The sequence below is a fragment of the Salvelinus namaycush genome, chromosome 4 (assembly GCF_016432855.1).
Source record: "Salvelinus namaycush isolate Seneca chromosome 4, SaNama_1.0, whole genome shotgun sequence".
NCBI classification, from domain to species: domain Eukaryota; kingdom Metazoa; phylum Chordata; class Actinopteri; order Salmoniformes; family Salmonidae; genus Salvelinus; species Salvelinus namaycush.
In genome coordinates this window covers 60,524,323-60,547,098 of record NC_052310.1, presented here as the reverse complement: position 1 = coordinate 60,547,098, position 22,776 = coordinate 60,524,323, and the positions used below count along the sequence as shown (strand labels likewise).

Here is a 22,776-nt window from a genome sequence, read left to right as displayed (position 1 = left end):
GGTCAGCATCATGTTGTGGGGGTGCTTTGCTGCAGGAGGGACTGGTGCATTTCACAAAATAGATCGCTTTATAAGGATGGAAAATTCTGTGGATATATTGAAGCAACATCTCAAGACATCAGTCAGGAAGTTAAAGCTTGGTTGCAAATGGGTCTTCCAAATGAACAATGACCCCAAGCATACTTCCAAAGTTGTGGCAAAATGGCTTAACCTCTACTTCCTCAGAAACCCGGGTCCGGGAGCACCCCCACCAGTAAAAAAGCTGACTAGCATAGGCTTGCATAGCGTCACAAGTAAATAGTAGCATCTAAATATCATTAAATCACAAGTCCAAGACACCAGATGAAAGATACACATCTTGGTAATCAAGCCATCATTTCTGATTTTTAAAATGTTTTACAGGGAAGACACAATATGTAAATCTATTAGCTAACCACGTTAGCAAAAGACACCACTCCCATACTCCACCATTTTTCTTACTCCATCAGCAGCTATCACAAATTCGACCAAATAAAGATATAAATAGCCACTAACCAAGAAACAACCTCATCAGATGACAGTCTGATAACATATTTATTGTATAGCATAGGTTTTGTTAGAAAAATGTGCATATTTCAGGTATAAATCATAGTTTACCATTGCAGCCACCATCACAACTCGACTAGAATAACTACAGAGAGCAACGTGTATTACCTAATTACTCATCATAAAACATTTCTTAAAAATACACAGCGTACAGCAATTGAAAGACACAGATCTTGTGAATCCAGACAATATTTCAGATTTTCTAAGTGTTTTACAGCGAAAACACAATATAGCGTTATATTAGCTTAGCACAGTAGCAAACCACACAACAGCATTGATTCCAGCCAAACATAGCGATAACGTATTCACCACCAAAATATATTAATTTTCACTAACCTTCTCAGAATTCTTCAGATGACAGTCCTGTAACATCATATTACACAATGCATATAGATTTTGTTCGAAAATGTGCATATTTAGCGGCACAAATCGTGCTTATACAATGAAAATAGTGTCCAAATACTCAAGCAATCTGTCCGGCGCCATCTTGGAAAGACACCTATTCTTATCGAAAACTATTCATAAACTTGACTAAAAAAATGCAGGTTGGACAGCAATTGAAAGACAAATTAGTTCTTAATGCAATCGCTGAATTACATTTTTAAAATTAACCTTACTGTGCAATACAGGGTGCAATACAGGGTGCGATAACGCAAGGCTACACGGCAAATAATGGCGTCTTATGCATTTTACTTTTTCAACAGAACAACGAATTATCAGCATAAATAGTTCTTACTATTAGCTGAACTCCCATCAGAATCTTGGGAAAGGTGTCATTTGGCCAAAAGAATCGTTGCTGGGTTGGAGAATGTTTCCTTCCACGTTGCAATTAGCAGTACACAATGGCATGCGAGAGAGAGATACCCAACTCAATACAACGTCAGAAAATGAAATGCCCGAAAATCGCAATATACTGACATAAACTGATATAAATCGGTTTAAAATAACAAGATTATGATGTCTTTAAAGCCTATATCGAATAAAAACAGAGCCGGATATATCTAGGAGCTAAAACCAGAGCTTCTAAAACGACATGCCAAGACCCTCTCTGCGTCAGCGCGAAGATCCAAAAGGGTGGACACATCGATTCCAATCAATTTATAGACTTTCGGCTCTGCGTAGAAACTCCATTTCAAGTCTCCCTATTCGCTAACAACCAGGGGAAGGCGTATGCAGTGCATCTCAACCAATAGAGGACAGGCAAATTAATACACAGGTCTCAGAACAGCCAGCAAAATTCTGCATTCTGACATACACATAGGAAAATTGCTCTAAGTCGAGTTCTGTTTCACCCACAGATATAATTCAAACGGTTTTAGAAACTAGAGAGTGTTTTCTATCCAATAGTAATAATAATATGCATATTGTACGAGCAAGAATTGAGTACGAGGCAGTTTAATTTGGGAACACCAAGAAAACAATAGTGCTAACAGCTCCCCCTATTGACAATAAGTTGTTAAGGACATCAAAGTCAAGGTATTGGAGTGGCCATCACAAAGCTCTTACCTCAATCCCATAGAAAATTTGTGGGCAGAACTGAAAAAGCGTGTGTGAGCAAGGAGGCCTACAAACCTGACTCAGTTACAACAGCTCTGCAGGAGGAATGGGCCAAAATTCAACCAACTTATTGTGGGTAGCTTGTGGAAAGCTACCCGAAATGTTAGACTCAAGTTAAACAATTTAAAGGCAATGCTACCAAATACTATTTAAGTGTATGTAACCTTCTGACCCACTGGGAATGTGATGAAAGAAATAAAAGCTGAAATAATTATTTCTCTCCACTATTATTCTGACATTTCACATTCTTAAAATAAAGTGGTGATCCTAACTGACCTAAGACAGGTCATTTTTACTAGGATTAAATGTCAGGAATTGTGAAAAAATGAGTTTAAATGTATTTGGCTAAGATGTATGTAAATTTCCGACTTCAACTGTAGGTATTCCACTTGTCCAGGTGGGATAGGGATGTGTGCTGTTTGATGGCAATTGCATCGTCTGTGGACCTATTGGGGCATATGCAAACTGAAGTGGGTCTAGGGTGAAAGGGAAGGTGGAGGTGATATGATCCTTGACTAGTCTCTCAAAGCACTATATAATGACAGAAGTGAGTCCTACGGGGAACAATGGTAGCCATCTTGAAGCATGTGGGGACAGCAAACGGGGATAGGGAGCGATTGAATATGTCCGTAAACACACCAGCCAGCTGGTCTGCGCATGCTCTGAGGATGAGGCTAGGGATGCCGTCTGGGCCGGCAGCCTTGCGAGGGTTAACACGCTTAAATGTCTTACTCACATCAGCCATGGAGAAGGAGAGCCCACAGTCCTTGGTAGCAGTCCGTGTCGGTGGCACTGTATTATCCTCAAAGCGGGCAAAGAAGGCGTTTAGTTTGTTTGGATGCATGACGTCGGTGTCCGTGACGTGGCTGGTTTTCTTTTTGTAGTCCATGATTGTCCATAGTCCTTTCCATATATGTCCCATGTCTGAGCCGTTAAATTGCGACTCCACTTTGTCTCTATACTGACATTTCGCTTGTTAGATTGCCTTGCGGAGGGAATAACTACACTGTTTGTATTCAGCCATATTCCCAGTCAACTTTCCATGGTTAAATGCTGTGGTTCGCACTTTCAGTTTTGTGCGAATGCCGCCATCTATCCACGGTTTCTGGTTAGGGTAGTTTTTAATAGTCACAGTGGGTACAACATCTCCTAGGCACTTCCTAAAAAATTCACTCACCGAATCAACATATAAATAAATATTATTATCTGAGGTATTCCGGAACATGTCCCAGTCCACGTGATCAAAACAATTTTGAAGCGTGGATTCCGATTGGTCAGACCAGCGTTGAATAGTCCTTGTCACGGGTACATCCTGTTTGAGTTTCTGCCTATAGGAAGGGAGGAGCAAATTGGAGTGGTGGTCAGATATGCCGAAGGGAGGGTGGGGGAGGGCCTTGTATGCATCTCGGAAGTTAGAGTAGCAGTGATCCAGAGTTTTGCCAGCATGAGTACTGCAATCAATCAATATGCTGATAGAATTTAGGTGGTCTTGTTCTCAAATTTGATTTGTTAAAATCCCCAGCTACAATAAATGCTGCCTCAGGATATTTGGTTTCCAGTTTGCATAAGGTCCCGTGAAGTTCCTTGAGGGCCGTCGTGGTATCGGCTTGAGGGGGTATATACACGGCTGTGACAATAACCAATGAGAATTCTCTTGGGAGATAATACGGTTGGCATTTGATTGTAAGGAATTCTTGGTCAGATGAACAAAAGGACTTGAGTTCCTGTATGTTGTTACAATTACACCATGAGTCGTTAATCATGAAACATACACCCTCACCCTTCTTCTTCCCAGAGATATGTTTATTTCTGTTGGCGCGACGCACAAAGAATCCCAGTGGCTGTACCGACTCCGACAGCATATCACGAGAGAGCCATGTTTCCATGAAACAGAGTATGTTACAATCCCTGATGGCTCTCTGGAAAGCAACCCTTGCTCTAATTTCATCTACCTTGTTATCTAGAGACTGGACATTAGCGAGTAATATACTCGGAAGTGGTGGGTGGGGTGCGCGCCTCCGAAGTCTGACCAGAAGGCCGCTCCGTCTACCTCTTCTACGGCGACGTTGTTTTGGGTCAGCCTCTGGAATCAGTTCAGATGCCCTGGTTGTTTCGGACAAAGGAGCCGCTTCGGAAAAGTTGTATTCCTGGTCGCAATGCTGTTTAGTTGATGTCGCTCTGATATCCAATAGTTCTTCCCGGCTGTATGTAATAACACTTAAGATTTTCTGGGCTAACAATGTAATAAATAATACATAAAAAAACAAAATACTGCAAAGTTTCCTAAGGACTAGAAGTGAGGAAGTGCCTCTCTGTTGGCACCATCTAGTCCGGTCATGTCCTGCAGCAGTCATAGTAAAACTCCTTGTATGCTATTTTTATCGCATTCTAAAGGTCAGAGCTGTGTTATGATTTTGAAGGGGTCCCTAATGAAAGTGCTATCAAAAAAGGGGTCCCCGGCCCCAACAAGTTTGGGAAAGTCTGTCTTAATTTACGATTTGGGGAGATAAAGAGCCTTAATTTTTGCCTAATGCAATGTCTAGCCGCAGCTCCAAAGATAGGCCTGTGTAAATATCAGTTATTTGATTGGCTGATAGTCAGCCTGCTCTCCCCACCTCATCCAGGACATTACATAACTCCTCTCCATGGTAATAGTCTGTCATAGTTTGGTAATGACCTGTCATATAGTGATAATAACCTGACATATAGTGGTAATAACCTGTCAAACCTGTTATGCTGTTGATTTTAGCATTGCACAGATAGTGCCGCTGTCAAACATAGGCACATTTTTTCATATAGCAGTTTTGTGTCCAAAATAAATAATATAGAGATAGACCACATTAGAACTGAATTTGTAGTCAATGAGCAAAAACATTATGAATAGCCTATAAATGCATACTTAATAACATCCTATTCAATTCTCTCACAATACCACAACCATTCAATTACTACTAAGTGAGTAAGTGATGTCACTATAGGCTTACTGATTTTAGAAGAGGTATTTGATCATCCTAGATGCGATGAAACAACACCTGAAAGAGATTCTGTTGTTTCTCTCTTATGTATTATGTCTGAGTTGAAGAGGAAACCATCCAGAAACAATTTGCAAACATACAGATTATTGGATGTTTTCTCTGTTCTCAAGCATTAACAAGTCACGGCTCGGTGCAAATCATTATGTGTTCGAGACATTCCGCCCACTTTGCTGCCTCGAAATGGGGTGTCAGCAAACAGAGTCGTCCACATCATAGCCTAGCCTACCTCTCTCCTCTCCCCACTCACAGCCAGGCCAGACGGCTACTTTCGGTGAGTTTGCATTTTGCCCTCGGGCAGTAGGGAGTCGTGAGCTAGCTGTACTGGTAGAACTGCAGCATCGTAGTCAATACTGAATGGCTCCCAAGTGTTTAGTTAAACATAGTCTGTCAGTCATAAATATGTATTGGTCTGACTTGAAAATTACTGCAACCAGACAGCTTGTCAAATAAACCTGTTCACTTAAAGGCTTGAAGGAAATGGCAGGCCATTTGGCTTACCAATGGCTGAAAAGAAGAGGAAAAAATTTGATCCCTCCCGCCTCAACATGGGTATAAACGATTTGCTGAAATGAGAAGACTATTAATTGGTGTGAAGATAGGCATACATACGTGACAAGAATTGGACTTGAAATACACTGACACATCGTCAGGACAAATTAAATCAAGGGCCATAGTTTTCTAGTGTACAGTAGGCTCATAGAGAGGGCACAAAGGAACCGCAAGGAAGAACAGAAGAGCAAAATCCAATTCCATCAAACCGATGTGAGCAATTATCATAATTACATATTGGATAGTTTTCTTCTCTCTGGGAGCTAAAGCAGAAAGGAGAGAATCTCTTGTCCGTGGCTGAGTGGATGGAGGGGAGAAAGAGAAGGGTATTGTAGTGAAGAATATAGAGGGGTGAGAAAGGTGGAGGTGAGAGGGTTGATGAATGCAGAACTTCCTCCAGGGGAAGGCCTGCCAGCTCAATGACCTCTCCATTATGGTTGACAACTCCACAGTGTCGCCCAAAGAACCTTGGCGTGACCCTGGACAACACCCTGTCGTTCTCTGCAAACATCAAAGCAGTGACCCGCTCCAGGTTCGTGCTCTACAACATCAGTAGAGTACGACCCTACCTCACACAGGAAGCGGTGCAGGTCCTAATCCAGGCACTTGTCATCTCCTGTCTGAACTACTGCAACTCGCTGTTGGCTGGGTTCCCCGCTTGTGCCATCAAATCCCTGCAACTTAGCCAGAACGCAGCAGCCCGCCTGGTTTTCAACCTTCCAAGTTCTCTCGTCACCCCACTCTTCCGCACACTTCACTGGCTTCCAGTCGAAGCTCGCATCCACTACAAGACCATGGTGCTTACCTACGGAACAGCAAGAGGAACTGCCCCACCCTACCTTCAGGCTATGCTCAAACCCTACACACCAACCCGAGCACTCCATTCTGCCACCTCAGTTCTCTTGGCCTTCCCACCCCTGGACTGGGCAGCTCCCGCTCAGCCCAGTCCAAGCTCTTCTCTGTCCTGGCACCCCAATGGTGGAACCAGCTTCCCCTTGAAGCTAGGACAGTAAAGTCCCCGCCCATCTTCCGAAAACATTTGAAACCCTACCTCTTCAAACAGTATCTTAAATAATCCTCCTCATCACCTTGACACCCCCCCCCCCCCCCCCCCCCAAAAAAAACTTAACCAGCACTTGCACTTGACCGCCACCCTCCCACCCCAACCGTTCTAGCTCTGACTCTACTGGTAGCTACGTTATTGAGGAAAAATGTACGTTCTATGCCTTTGATGTATGGTTGTCCCTCCTAGCTATCTGAATCACTCTATATGAGTGCTGCTAAACGTATAAAATGTAGCACTCACATCTGTAGCCATGAAATGCTTTAAACTGCTGGTCATGGCTCACATCAACACCATCATCCCAGACACCCTGGACCCACTCAAATTGGCATACCACCCCAACAGATCCACAGATGATGCAATCGTTATTGTACTCCACACTGTCCTCTCCCACCTGGACAAGAGGAACACATCACGGCGTACACATCACGGACAAACTGAAATGGTCCACCCACACAGACGGTGTGGTGAAGAAGGCCCAACAGAAATTTGACTTAAAACCCTCACAAACTTTTACAGATGCACAATTGGGAACATCCAGGCTGTTTCACCGCCTGGTATGGCAACTGCACCGCCCACAACCATAAGGCTCTCCAGAGGGCGGTGCGGTCTGCACAACGCATCACCGGGGGCAAACTACCTGCCCTCCAGGACACCTACAGCACCCGATGTCACAGGAAGGCCAAAAAGATAATCAAGGACAACAACCACACGAGACACTGCCTGTTCACCCCGCTACCATCCAGAAGGCGAGGTCCGTACAGGTGCATGAAAGCTGGGACCGAGAGACTGAAAAACCGCTACTATCTCAAGGCCATCAGACTGTTAAACAGCCATCACTAACACAGTGTGGCTGCTGCTTATATACAGACTTGAAATCATTGGCCACTTGAATAAATGAATCACTAGTCACTTTAATAATGCCACTTTAATAATATTTACATATCTTGCATCCCTCATCTCATATGTATATATGTATTTTATACCATCTATTGCATCTTGCCTATGCAGCTCTGTCATTGCTCATCCATATATTTATTTGTATATATTCTTATTCCATTCCTTTACTTAGATGTGTGTGTATTAGGTAGTTGTTGTGGAATTGTTAGATTACACGTTAGATATTGCTGCAGTGTCGGAACTAGAAGCACAAGCATTTCGCTACACTCGCAATAGCATCTGCTAACCATGTGTATGTGACCAATGCAATTTTATTTTATTTGACCATGTCCGGAACCAACAGGATCCTGAACAGCTTCTACCCACAAGCCATAAGACTGCTAAATAGTTAACCAAATAGCTACCCAGACTAATTGCATTGACCCTTTTTCACAGTGTGAAAAAAGGGTCATTATCTATCCTGTTATTATCCATCCCGTTACCTAGTCACTTTACCCTTACTCACATGAACATATGTATATTGTATATAGCTGAGTTATCATTCCTCAATGTGTATTTAGTCCTCGTGTTATTATTTTTTTCGATTATTTTTCCATTTGTCTCTCTGCATTGTTGGGAAAGGCCCGTAAGTAAGCATTTCACTGTTCGTCTACACCTGTTGTTTACAAAGCATGTGACAAATAACATGTGATTAGATTTATTCCTCCATCCTGTTCTCTCCCATTTCCTTCCTTCTTTCTTTCCTTTTCCATACTCTCCCCCTCTTCTCTGTCCTCCTTTTCTATATTTCTCACATCCCTGTCATGTTCTACCCTCTGCCCCCCCTCCTCATCCCTGTCCTTGTCTATTCCCTCAGGAGCAGTGTGAGTCTGTCTAAATGCTGGCATTGTCTACCCTTCAACCCTGATCCCAACCCACCCCGAGCTGGTTTGAAAGGATAGAGACAGAAACAATGCCCTTAGAACACAAACACACACACACACACACACACACACACGTTATTATTCACGCAGACACAGCAAACTCACCTCCATCCCCCACACAAACACATCATGCATCATTGCATCACAATTTCATAACCTCTTAATTTTCTCTCCTCTAATTTGATTCATTCTTTTTTTCTCCCTCTCGCTCTCTCATTGCTCCCGCTATGCATATTAATGACACATGGAGAAGGCTTGATTAAAATCCGAAAGAGCATTTGAGCACACAATGAAATGACAGCTTCTTCTCTGGGGGAGAAACACATTTATAATGGATTTATACTGCATCATTTAAAGTCCCATTGTATATGCGTACACTTCATATATTACCTCTGTTAATATGGCGTAAACAAAGGCAGCCTAGGCATTCACTGACTAAGTTGCTACTCAATATTAGATAGATGACATGGCTGCATCTCAAATGGTAACCTGCCGTATTCCCCCATTCCCCTGGCTCTGGTCTCTACCACTCAGTCAGATGATGCCTCTGGACAGTATTTAGAGACCAGGAACTCAGCGACAGTGTCTCACTCCAATTTAATGGGTTCTGGTTTCCTCCATGTCCCAAATCGCTATCAAAGAGCCAGTGGATGTTATGGCTCACAAAAACAATATTTTTTTAATATTCACTTTTCCACTTTTATAGCTAGAATTCTCTGCAGATGGATTCTGTCTGAAGAGTATTGACTAACTCAGGTGTTAGAGGTTGATGTTGGTTTTGACAGTCTGGGCCTATGGCTGCAGAGGCTGGAGCTTTTAGTCAATCTTTACAGTTCCCAGGTCTCCCTATGCTTTTCGCATTGAGGCACTGGTCCAATTGAACATTCATCCTTCTTTCCTCCCTTCCTTGAAGTAATCACTGATCCGTATGTGATTGGATAAATGAAACCACAGTTCTTTCAGCCCGCTGCTCTCGTCAATGCTATTCTCTTAGATTAACTGCTACCCCCGTAGGCACTCCTGTAGATCTGAAAGTATCAGAGAGAAGCAACACTATGATAGATGTTTCCTACTGAAAGGCTGGGTGGAATTTTCACTATATTGCTCACAACTATCCAATCATGTCAGACTTATAGGAGTGCCTTGTGGGTAGGGCAAGAAGTACATTTGTAATTCAAAATACACTGGATGCATTTTTAAGGAAGCATTTTAAACACCTGAACCATTCCTTAGTCTCCATTAATTGGAAGAATTATAAATATCCAAATGGGCCACAGAAGATGGACAAAACCTAATTAGAACCAAATTAATGTCCACAATTTTTTTTTGCTGCTCCCTAGTGTCATCTATATGATTCATCCACAACATTCGTCATCAGGCTACTCAGGTTAAAAGCCATTCAAAGACCGTTACAGGTAGAAACGATGCTGTACCACGAAGCTAAAATAAAGACTACACACGAGAGCATAAAACATTGAGTGAACGGACACTCACTCTCTTTTCGTTACCGTTTTTATAGACCCGACCAGAAGCCTTTGAAAAAAAACTGTAGCGGACACAGAAAGGGGGGAAGGGTTTTAGTGTCGCGCAAGGTCAAGGGCCATAGCATTAGAAGAGAGGGCTTCAAAGATGTGTCCATCGCTCAGGGGTTAAGGGGGAGAAGAAGGAAGAGAGAGAGAGAGAGAGAGAGCCTTCCCATCAGTCTGTTGAGTGCTGAGAGTAAGAGAGGAGACATGAAAGATGTAGGCCCTGCCCTGACCGTTTGTGTGAAGAATCACACAGCAACATTGTCGCTATGTAATCAAATATTGTCTTGTATGTTTTGCCCCTTACAAGTGACTTCCTTCAGGTGGTTTGATGTTCTGAAAAGAGAATTGCACGAGAATGGGATCCGTAGTGGGGTTGGAATGAGGAATGAAATAGTACACACACACAAGCGTACACACACAAGGCTACATATGCACACACAAGCAAGCATATACAGTGCCCTACGAAAGTATTCACACCCCTTGAATTTTCCATATTTTATTGTGTTACAGTAAAATGGAGTAAATTGATATGTTTTGTTACTGGCCTACACACCATAACGTCATAGTGAAATTATGATTTTGGAAATTCTTACAAATTAATTAAAAATGAAAAGCTGAAATGTCGAGTCAATAAGTAAGTCTAAATAAGTTCAGGAATATACATTTGCTTAACAAGTCACGTCATAAGTTGCATGGACTCTCTCTGCGTGCAATAATAAGGAGGAGATGTGCACATCCTCTATTTCTTAGAGATGGGACTTAGAAACAACCTTACTCTGCTTTTAGAATGAATATGCAGTCATATCGTTTCACACCGTCACACGAAGCACTGGATATGTATGTGGATCAGTTAATCAATCAACCAATCAATCAACCAATCACACACACATTTCCATGACATGTTTTACCTCTGTTCCATAGCTAACCCTAAAGGCACACGGGCCTTTGTCTTCAGAAAGTATTCACACCCCCTGACTTTTTCCACATATTGTTGTTACAGCCTGAATTTAAAATTGATTACATTTCGATTTTGTGTCACTGGTCTACACACAATAACCCATAATGTCAAAGTGGAATTATGTTTTTAGAAATGTTTACAAATTAATACATGAAAAGCTGAAATGTATTGCGTCAATAAGTATTCAACCCCTTTGTTATGTCAAGCCTAAATAACTTAAAGAGTAAAAATGTGCTTAACAAGTCAGATAATAAGTTGCATTCAAATCAAATCAAATGTATTTATATAGCCCTTCTTACATCAGCTGATATCTCAAAGTGCTGTACAGAAACCCACTCTAAAACCCCAAACAGCAAGCAATGCAGGTGTAGAAGCACGGTGGCTAGGAAAAACTCCCTAGAAAGGCCAAAACCTAGGAAGAAACCTAGAGAGGAACCAGGCTATGAGGGGTGGCCAGTCCTCTTCTGGCTGTGCCGGTTGGAGATTATAACAGAACATGGCCAAGATGTTCAAATGTTCATAAATGACAAGCATGGTCAAATAATAATAATCACAGTAGTTGTCGAGGGTACAACAAGTCAGCACCTCAGGAGTAAATGTCAGTTGGCTTTTCATAGCCGATCATTGAGAGTATCTCTACCTCTCCTGCTGTCTATAGAGAGTTGAAAACAGCAGGTCTGGGACAGGTAGCACGTCCAGTGAATAGGTCAGAGTTCCATAGCCGCAGGCAGAACAGTTGAAACTGGAGAAGCAGCACGGCCAGGTGGACTGGGGACAGCAAGGAGTCATCATGCCGGGTAGTCCTGAGGCATGGTCCTAGGGCTCAGGTCCTCCGAGATAGAGAAAGAAAGAGAGAAGGAGAGAATTAGAGAGAGCCAAGATTTTCAAAATGTTCATAAATGACAAGCATGGTCAAATAATAATCAGGAATAAATGTCAGTTGGCTTTTCATAGCCGATCATTAAGAGTTGAAAGCAGCAGGTCTGGGACAGGTAGGGGTTCTATAACCGCAGGCAGAACAGTTGAAACTGGAACAGCAGCAAGGACAGGTGGACTGGGGACAGCAAGGAGTCATCATGCCCGGTAGTCCTGACGTATGGTCCTAGGGCTCAGGTTCTCCGAGAGAGAGAAAGAAAGAGAGAAGGAGAAAATTAGAGAGAGCATACTTAAATTCACACAGGACACTGGATAAGACAGGAGAAGTACTCCAGATATAACCAACTGACCCTAGCCCCCCGACACATAAACTACTGCAGCATAAATACTGGAGGCTGAGACAGGAGGGGTCAGGAGACACTGTGGCCCCATCCGAATGATACCCCCGGACAGGGCCAAACAGGAAGGATATAACCCCACCCACTTTGCCAAAGCACAGCCCCCGCACCACTACAGGGATATCTTCAACCACCAACTTACCATCCTGAGACAAGGCCGAGTATAGCCCACAAAGATCTCCGCCACGGCACAACCCAAGGGGGGCGCCAACCCAGACAGGAAGATCACGTCAGTAACTCAACCCACTCAAGTGACGCACCCCTCCTAGGGACGTCATGGAAGAGCACAAGTAAGCCAGTGACTCAGCCCCTGTAATAGGGTTAGAGGCAGAGAATCCCAGTGGAGAGAGGGGAACCGGCCAGGCAGAGACAGCAAGGGCGGATCGTTGCTCCAGAGCCTTTCCGTTCACCTTCACACTCCGGGGCCAGACTACACTCAATCATATGACCTACTGAAGAGATTAGTCTTCAGTAAAGACTTAAAGGTTGAGACCGAGTCTGCGTCTCTCACATGTGTAGGCAGACCATTCCATAAAAATGGAGATCTATAGGAGAAAGCCCTGCCTCCAGCTGTTTGCTTAGAAATTCTAGGGACAATTAGGAGGCCTGCGTCTTGTGACCGGAGCGTACGTGTAGGTATGTACGGCAGGACCAAATCGGAAAGATAGGTAGGAGCAAGCCCATGTAATGCTTTGTAGGTTAGCAGTAAAACCTTGAAATCAGCCCTTGCCTTAACAAGAAGCCAGTGTAGGGAGGCTAGCACTGGAGTAATATGATACATTTTTGGGGTTCTAGTCAGGATTCTAGCAGCCGTATTTAGCACTAGCTGAAGTTTATTTAGTGCTTTATCCGGGTAGCCGGAAAGTAGAGCATTGCAGTAGTCTAACCTAGAAGTAACAAAAGCATGGATTAATTTTTCTGCATCATTTTTGGACAGAAAGTTTCAGATTTTTGCAATGTTATGTAGATGGAAAAAAGCTGTCCTTGAAACAGTCTTGATATGTTCGTCAAAAGAGAGATCAGGGTCCAGAGTAAGCCGAGGTCCTTCACAGTTTTATTTGATTCGACTGTACAACCATCAAGATTAATTGTCAGATTCAACAGAAGGTCTCTTTGTTTCTTGGGAACTAGAACAAGCATCTCTGTTTTGTCCGAGTTTAAAAGTAGAATATTTGCAGCCATCCACTTCCTTATGTCTGAAACACAGACTTCTAGCGAGGGCAATTTTGGGGCTTCACCATGTTTCATTGAAATGTACAGCTGTGTGTCATCCGCATAGCAGTGTAAGTTAACATTATGTTTTCGAATGACATCCCCAAGAAGTAAAATATATAGTGAAAACAATAGTGGTCCTAAAACGGAAACTTGAGGAACACCGAAATTTACAGTTGATTTGTCAGAGGATAAACCATTCACAGATACAAACTGATACCTTTCCGACAGATAAGATATAAACCAGGCCAGAACTTGTCCGTGTAGACCAATTTGGGTTTCCAATCTCTCCAAAAGAATGTGGTGATCGATGGTATCAAAGCAGCACTAAGGTCTAGGAGCACGAGGACAGACACAGAGCCTCAATCTGACGCCATTAAAAGGTCATTTACCACCTTCACAAGTGCAGTCTCAGTGCTATGATGGGGTCTAAAACCAGACGGAAGCATTTCGTATACATTGTTTGTCTTCAGGAAGGCAGTGAGTTGCTGTGCAACAGCTTTTCAAAATGTTTTGAGAGGAATGGAAGATTCGATATAGGCCGATTGTTTTTAATATTTTCTGGGTCAAGGTTTGGCTTTTCAAGAGAGGCTTTATTACTGCCACTTTTAGTGAGTTTGGTAGATGGTGAATAGGTGGATAGAGAGCCGTTTATTATGTTCAACATAGGAGGGCCAAGCACAGGAAGCAGCTCTTTCAGTAGTTTAGTTCGAATAGGGTCCAGTATGCAGCTTGAAGGTTTAGAGGCCATGATTATTTTCATCATTGTGTCAAGAGATATAGTACTAAAACACTTGAGTGTCTCTCTTGATACTAGGTCCTGGCAGAGTTGTGCAGACTCAGGACAGCTGATCTTTGGAGGAATACGCAGATTTAAAGAGGAGTCCATAATTTGCTTTCTGATGATCATGATCTTTTCCTCAAAGAAGTTCATGAATATATTACTGCTGAAGTGAAAGCCATCCTCTCTTGGGGAATGCTGCTTTTTAGTTAGCTTTGCAACAGTATCAAAAATAAATTTCGGATTGTTCTTATTTTCCTCAATTAAGTTGGAAAAATAGGATGATTGAGCAGCAGTGAGGGCTCTTCGATACTGCACGGTACTGTCTTTCCAAGCTAGTCGGAAGACTTCCAGTTTGATGTGGTGCCATTTCCGTTCCAATTTTCTGGAAGCTTGCTTCAGAGCTCGGGTATTTTCTGTATACCAGGGAGCTAGTTTCTTATGACAAATGTTTTTAGGTTTTAGGGGTGCAACTGCATCTAGGGTATTGCACAAGGTTAAATTGAGTTCCTCAGTTAGGTGGTAAACTGATTTTTGTCCTCTGACGTCCTTGGGTAGGCAGAGGGAGTCTGGAAGGGCATCAAGGAATCTTTGGGTTGTCTGAGAATTTATAGCACGACTTTTGATGCTCCTTGGTTGTGGTCTGAGCAGATTATTTGTTGCGATTGCAAACGTAATAAAATGGTGGTCCGATAGTCCAGGATTATGAGGAAAAACATTAAGATCTACAACATTTATTCAATTTTGACAAAACTAGGTCCAGAGTATGACTGTGACAGTAAGTAGGTCCAGAGACATGTTGGACAAAACCCACTGAGTCGATGATGGCTACGAAAGCCTTTTGGAGTGGGTCTGTGGACTTTTCCATGTGAATATTAAAATCACCAAAAATGTGAATATTATCTGCTATGACTGCAAGGTCCAATAGGAATTCAGGGAACTCAGTGAGGAACGTTGTATACGGCCCAGGAAGCCTGTAAACAGTACCTATAAAAAGTGATTGAGTAGGCTGCATAGATTTCATAACTAGAAACTCAAAAGACGGAAACTTCGTTTTGTTTTTGTAAATTGAAATTTGCTATCGTAAATATTAGCAACACCTCCGCCTTTGCGGGATGCACGCGGGATATAGTCACTAGTGTAACCAGGAGGTGAGGCCTCATTTAACACAGTAAATTCATCAGGCTTAAGCCATGTTTCAGTCAGGCCAATCACATCAAGATTATGATCAGATTATGATCAGCATTGACTAACTCTGTGTGCAATAATGGTGTTTAACATTAGTTTTGAATAACTACCTCATCTCTGTACCCAACACATGCAATTATCTGTAAGGTCCTTCAGTCGATCAGGCAATTTCAAACACAGATTCAACCACAAAGACCAGGGAGGTTTACCAAGGGCTCGCAAAGAAGGGCATCTATTGGTAGTTGGATAAAAAAAGCAGATATTCAATATCTCTTTGTGCATGGTGAACTTATTAATTACACTTAGGATGGTGTATCAATACACCCAGTCACTACAAAGATACAGGTGTCCTTCCTAACTCAGTTGCCGGAGAGGAAGGAAACCACTCAGGGATTTCACCATGAGGCCAATGTTTAAAGAATATATATATATTTTGGGGTTTTGTTCCCCCCCCCCCCCCCCCCCAATTTCGGGATATCCAATTGGTAGTTACAGTCTTGTCCCATTGCTGCAACTCCGGTACGCACTCGGGAGAGGCGAAGGTCGATAGCCGTGCGTCCTCCGAAACACAACCCCGCCAAGCCGCACTGCTTTTTGACACAATGCTCACTTAACCCGGAAGCCAGACGCACCAATCTGTTGGAGGAAACACCGTATACCTGGTGACCGTGTCAGCGTGCATTGCACCCGGCCCGCCACAGGAGTCGCTAGAGCGCAATGGGACAAGGACAACCCGGCCGGCCAAATCCTTCCCTAACCCGGACGACAATTGTGCACATTGTAGTTACTACATTGTAATACTAACCTAATTGTCTGAGTGAAAAGAAGGAAGCCTGTACAGAATAAAAATATTCCAAAACATGCATACTGTCTGAATCAAGGTACTAAAGTAATACTGCAAAAAATGTGGTAAAGCAGTTAACTTTTTCCTGAATACAAAGTGTTATGTTTGGGGTAAAACCAATATAGCACATTGGTGAGTACCACTCTCCATATTTGCAAGCATAGTGGTGGCTGCATCATGTTATGGGTATGATCCTTAAGGACTGGGGAGTTTTTCAGGAACAAAATAAACAGAATGGAGCTATGCAAAGGCAAAATCTTGGAGATGAATTCACCTTTCAAAAGGACAATAACCTTAAACACATGGCCAAATCTACTCTGGAATGTCTTACCAAGAAGACAGTGAATGTTCCTGAGTCGCCGAGTTACACTTTTGATTTACTGGAAAATCTATGGCAAGACTGTCACGGCCGTTGTAAGGAGGAGACTAAGGTGCAGCGTTGTACGCGTACATTCTTCTTGATTTAAGAATGAACACTAAACAAACAAAATAACAAAACGTGAAGCTAATATGAATAGTGCAGACAGGCAACAAAACATAGAACAAGAACCCACAAACACCAAAGAGAAAATGGCTACCTAAATATGATCCCCAATCAGAGACAACGATAAACAGTTGCCTCTGATTGGGAACCATATCAGGCCACTATTGACATACAAATCACCTAGACCTACAAAAACCCTAGACATACAAAAAACCTAGACAATACAAAAACTAACGTACCCACCCTAGTCACACCCTGACCTAACCAAAATATAAAGAAAACAGAGATATCTCAGGTCAGGGCGTGACAAAGACCTGAAAGTGTATTTTGTTTGACAAGTAATTATTTTTTCTCAAAAAGAGACGGTGCAAAATTATTGGCAGCCCTGTTTTCAATACCTCACCTTGCAAGATAACGGCACTGAGACTATAATCTTTTATGAGATTTGAGAACACAAAATCAACATTTTGCAATGGTCATTTCAGTCTCTGGACTTGAACCCCATTAAAAACCTGTGGTCTGAATTGAACAGGGCAGTCCAGAAGCGCAGACGAAAGACATCAAGGATCTGGAAAGATTTTTTATGGAGGAATGATCTAAGATCAATGTTCTCCAATCTCATTAAAAAAAAATGAAAAAAGTTCTGTGCCGTTATCCTGGCAAGGTGAGGTATTGAAAGGTATTGAAAACAGGGGTGACAATACTTTTGACCCCTATCTTTTTGAGATAAAAAATAACTACTTGTTTTTGAGCATACAATATAGCTCAGTATATGGATTATTTGTTTTATAACTTTTTTGCTCATCTCTATCAAGGATGCCAATTATTTTGGACTTGACTGTAGTAACTGTACGCACACACACACACACACACACACACACACACACACACACACACACACACACACACACACACACACACACACACACACACACACACACACACACACACACACACACACAGTCTGGGTCTACACTGCTCCCGTCTGTGTGTGAATTCATTCACAGTGAAAATGTACCCAGGTCTTGTTCTACTCTGCTATTTCATTTAGTGTAGAATCCAGAGAAGAAAGCCGTCGAGCCAAGCTTATTTTCCTCTTTTCAGATTTCATCAGACGTCTCTGCTTTTCCACGAAAGCTAATCAAAAGGGGACCATAGTGCTCTCCCAGAAGTTTGGTTGGTGTGATGGGTCTGCACTCAAAAAGATGTTGCATAAAATGTACTTAAATGTTTTATTTGTTGTATTTTTATCACTGTATCAGGGATAGCGTACACAGACGTTTGCAGCCTTCAGTGTGTGGGTACACATTTTTCTTGGAAAAGTATATTTTTCAGTGAAAATAATACAAAAAACAAAATATTTTTGATTTTCCACAAAATAAATGTGGTTGTTGATCAACTTCACAGCTTGATCTTTTTTTTAGGGGGGCAGGCAGTTCTACATATGGACACATCTCAAAAGTCTAAAACAGCCTTCTTGTCTGCTATCCTCTATCTACACTGATATGAAAGAGCTGGACAAGCCTGGAGAAAATTCACACCAAGAATCCTATTGCTTTGACCTCTCCTGTGTTTTCGGATCAGTGTGTCTGTCTGTGAGGCCGATGGAGCTTCTGTGTGTTTGTGTTTGTGTGTCTAACTCTCTCTACCTCTCTGTTTCTCTAGATGCGTTCAACACGGGGTGTGTCAGTGTGGCCGGTTGGGCTGGTCAGTGGGCGGCGGTACGAGCGTCCCATAGTGGAGAAGGGCAAAGTGGTGGGCTGGTATACTGGCTGGAGGCCCGACCGTCCCTTCGCCATCGACATGGCAGGTAAAGCGCATTTACTGTAGTTAGTGATCTACGGTAGAGGAACAGACACCATTGGTGCCCTTTCAGTTGTTCAACTTATTACAGCACAGCTATGGGGAGTTTGTACACTAGCCACCTCTACTGAAGAACATTAGAATCATGCCTTACATTGCCAATGAACACCGTGACTCACATTTATTTATTTTAAACATTGGAAGACTAAATTTATCAGGCTTTGCTCCAACTTAATTGTCCCACTTAAGGAGGAAATGCTCATCCTTCTGGATGTTGAGAGTTAAAGTTTGGTAACTATACTAACCAAAATATAAACGCAACATGTAAAGTGTTGGTCCCATGTTTCATGAGCTGAAATGAAAATCCCAGAAATGTTCCATGCGCACAAAATGACTACTTATCTAAAATTGTGTACACAAATTTGTTTACATCCTTGTTAGTGAGCATTTCTCCTTTGCCAAGATAATCCATCCACCTGACAGGTGTGGCATATCAAGAAGCTGATTAAAAAAGCATGATCATTACACACGTGCACCTTGTGCTGAGGACAATAAATGGCAACTCTAAAATGTGTAGTTTTGTCACACAACACATGCCACAGATGTCTAAACTTTTGAGGGAGCATGAAATTGGCATGCTGACTGCAGGAATGTCCAACAGAGCTGTTGCCAGATAATTTAATGTTCATTTCTCTACCATAAGCCGCCTCCAATGTTGTTTTAGAGAATTTGGCAGTACGACCAAACAGCCTCACAAACGCAGACCACGTGTAACCATGCCAGCCCAGGACCTCCACATCCGGCTTCTTCACATGCGGGATCATCTGAGACCTGTCACCCGGACAGCTGATAAACCTGTGAGTTTGCACAACTGAAGAATTTCTGCACAAACTGTCAACTGTCATGGAAGCTCATCTGTGTGCTCGTCGTCCTCATCAGGGTCTTGACCTGACTGCAGTTTCGGCGTCGTAACCAACTTCAGTAGGCAAATACTCACCTTCTATGGCCACTGGCACCCTGGAGAGGTGTGCTCTTCACTGATGAATCCCAGTTTCAACTGTACCGGGCAGATGGCGTGTGGGCGAGCGGTTTGCTGATGTCAGCGTTGTGAACAGAGTGCCCCGTTGTGGCGGTGGGTTATGGTATGGGCAGGCATAAGCTACAAACAATGAACACAATATATTTTATTGATGGCAATTTGAATGCACAGAGGTACCGTGACGAGATCCTGAGGCCCATTATCGTGACATTCATCCGCAGCATCACCTCCTGTTTCAGTTTAATAATGCACGGCCCCATGTCGCAAGGATCTGCACACAATTCCTGGAAGCTGGAAATGTCCCAGTACTTCCAAGCGTGTTCCAGTTCCCACCAATATCCAGCAACTTTGCACAGGCATTGAAGATGAATCGGACAATATTCCGCAGGCCACAATCAACAGCCTGATCAACTCTATGCGAAGGAGATGTGTCTCGCTGCATGAGGCAAATGATGGTCACACCAGATACTGACTGGTTTTCTGATCCATGCCCCTACCTATTTTTCAAAGGTACTGTATCGGTGACCAACAGATGCATATCTGTATTCCCAGTCATGTGAAATCCATAGATTAGAGCCTAATTCATTTATTTAAATTGACTGATTTCCTTATACCATCTCTAACTCAGTAAAACAATGAAGGCTAACAAGCCGGGTTTGGGTTCAAGACCATGCCCAAATTATATTAATAGAAACTCACATTTTATTGCCTGGTACGTCTCGGTGTGGTGCATGCTACGGCTGCCTCCGCTCAGGTCAGTAACAGTGGCTTGCCTGGCAGCTGGCACTGTTCCCCTAGTCCATGGTGCGCGCAGGTTCCCTTGGCAAACATGTGGAATTCTTATGGCTTCCTCTCACAGGTGCCCGTACCTCGGCTAGGTCTGAGTAAAGGGACCCGGGGATGATTTGGGGCCTGGGCCGGATCAAATGCCTTGTCTGCCTGGGCTGAGGCATGCAGAAACTGCCCTAACTCAACCCAGTTGCTGTGCGCTCTGTCGCTAACTAAGGGCGAAGTGAGGCGACTTGAATGGAGAGGGCAGCTGGGTCAGCGAGCACTCCCTGCCTGCCGCCTGTGCCTGCCTCAGTCAAGCACCGTTCACCTCTCTTCCCAGACTTGGTTGATGATCCAATCTTATGTGGACGGGATCAGGCTAGCTAAACAGCGCTGCATAGCGTGCCATCCAGGTTAGCTGACTTTTTAAGGCGAGCTAGCGTACTGCCACTGGCGATTCCTACCTCCCATGGTGGAATTGTTTGTGTAGCGTGCTCTCTCTCTCTCTCGTTTAGCATACGTAGCTTTCAGTCGCTTGGTTATTCTAGATGAACCGTGTTGCATTCGGAGAGATTCTCGAGACCGAAGGAAGACGCCACTCGTTGTTCTTTGGCTAGTTCTTTTTTGGCAGCGGGCTTGGCAAGTGCTAGCCCACAGGGATAATGCAGATAGCTGGGTTATGGCATAGCAAGACTAAGAAGCCGAATGGCTGACGTCGGCTAGCATACGGTACTGTGACAAGTGCCTCCGTGTTTGGCTATGGCCGACCTGGGTACACTGTCGGCCGTTGCTGGAGTTCCTGTACCCATAAAAGGGCCAGGTTTCAGGTGGGCTATACAGTACCAGGCGCTCTTTGTCCAAAAGAGCGCACCCCTCTACCCCTCTAGCTCACTGGTCCCTTTGAGGTGCTTAGTGATACAGATTATGGACTCGGTAGGTGGTTGGAAATCATGCTTTTATCCCACACACAGTCGCCTGGGTCTTATGAACTCCAAAATGAGCTGTCTGTCTCCTGGTCAATGCGTTTCATTCCTGGGAATTGGATTCAATTTATGTATCGCCCTGTCTGTTATCACAGATGGGGTAAATTTTTTCAGAGCTGTCTGTCCCTTTTTCCAGCTGGGTTACAAGGTGCAGTGTCACCGGTACCTATGACTGGTGTGCATGATAACCTCTATGATAAAGTTTTTTTTTACATGCATACAGGGGTTATTTCAGGGGCTCACCCCCTGGCAGTGCAGTCTTAGGCCGTTTCCTAAACCAATTGCGCCCACTCGGGATTTGGGTGCAGGTAGCCTAGGACCGCAGGCAACCTAGGGGTTAAAGCATTGGGCCAATAATCGAAAGGTCGCTGGTACTAATACCCGAGCAGACAAGGTAAAAAATCTGTCAATCTGCCCTTATGGCTGGGGCAGGAGATGGTCATTAGGCAGCGTGCAGATTGTGAAATACGCAGGTACAGCAGGATTTCCTATTGGGTTGGAACTCTGAATGGTTTGCCGGTAGGCCATTTCATATTGTGTCAGCAAAAGCCGGGCCAGGATGTGATTTCATGTCCCCATAGCTGTGCTGTACCAGTTGTCAGACTGAAAGGGAATGTACAGTTATGACTATAACTACTGTTCTCTGAAGGAGGGAAACAAGGTACAACAGCTGTTCGGACCCGTTCCGCCCAGTTCTGGGCTTGGTGAAGAGCGGTACTGAATTGAAAGAATGAATTTGTGCCTGGTGTTTATCACCTGTGGAAGGCGGGGCTTCCGGTGAGACCCTGTGTTCATTGGCCTTGTCAGGCAAAATTAGAATGTTCTTCAGTAGATGGCTGTAGTGCACAAACTCACAATAGCTGTGTTGTACCCCAGTCCCTATTTTAGGAAACAATAGTTACAGTCATAACTGTACGTTTTCAGTTTGGAATGCATCCCAACTTGGTGGTGTAATCTGCTCCACACTATTAATGGCCTTTTGTGTTTGGGGTGAGGAGTGGGAGACTGTTTTCGTTCCCTCTCTGAAAGGGTCAGTCAGGGACAAGCTTCTGTAAGCACATTTAAAAGTAAAGTGGGATGCCGTGATGCTGCTCACCACTCCAGCCCCCTCTCTCTCTTTCTCCTGTCTCTCTCTTGCTCTCTGCACAAAACAAACCCATCTAGTGGTCCCTCCGGCATGAATGGTCCCACTAACCACACACACTAACACTCAAGCGTGCACATAAATGGACACAGCCACACAAGTGATACACACAAAGACGCAGATACACGTGTACACCCACGTGTGCTCACACTTG

At 43.5% G+C, this 22,776-nt stretch overlaps 1 protein-coding gene across 1 annotated transcript in view; it reads left to right on the top strand.

The window, feature by feature from the left end:
• LOC120046691 (galactosylgalactosylxylosylprotein 3-beta-glucuronosyltransferase 2-like) overlaps positions 1–22,776 on the top strand; it is a 47,238-nt gene that overhangs the window by 9,678 nt on the left and 14,784 nt on the right. The window contains exon 2 of the mRNA XM_038992109.1: positions 18,548–18,692. Coding sequence (XP_038848037.1) covers positions 18,548–18,692 — 145 coding nt within the window. The remainder of the gene's footprint in view (positions 1–18,547; positions 18,693–22,776) is intronic.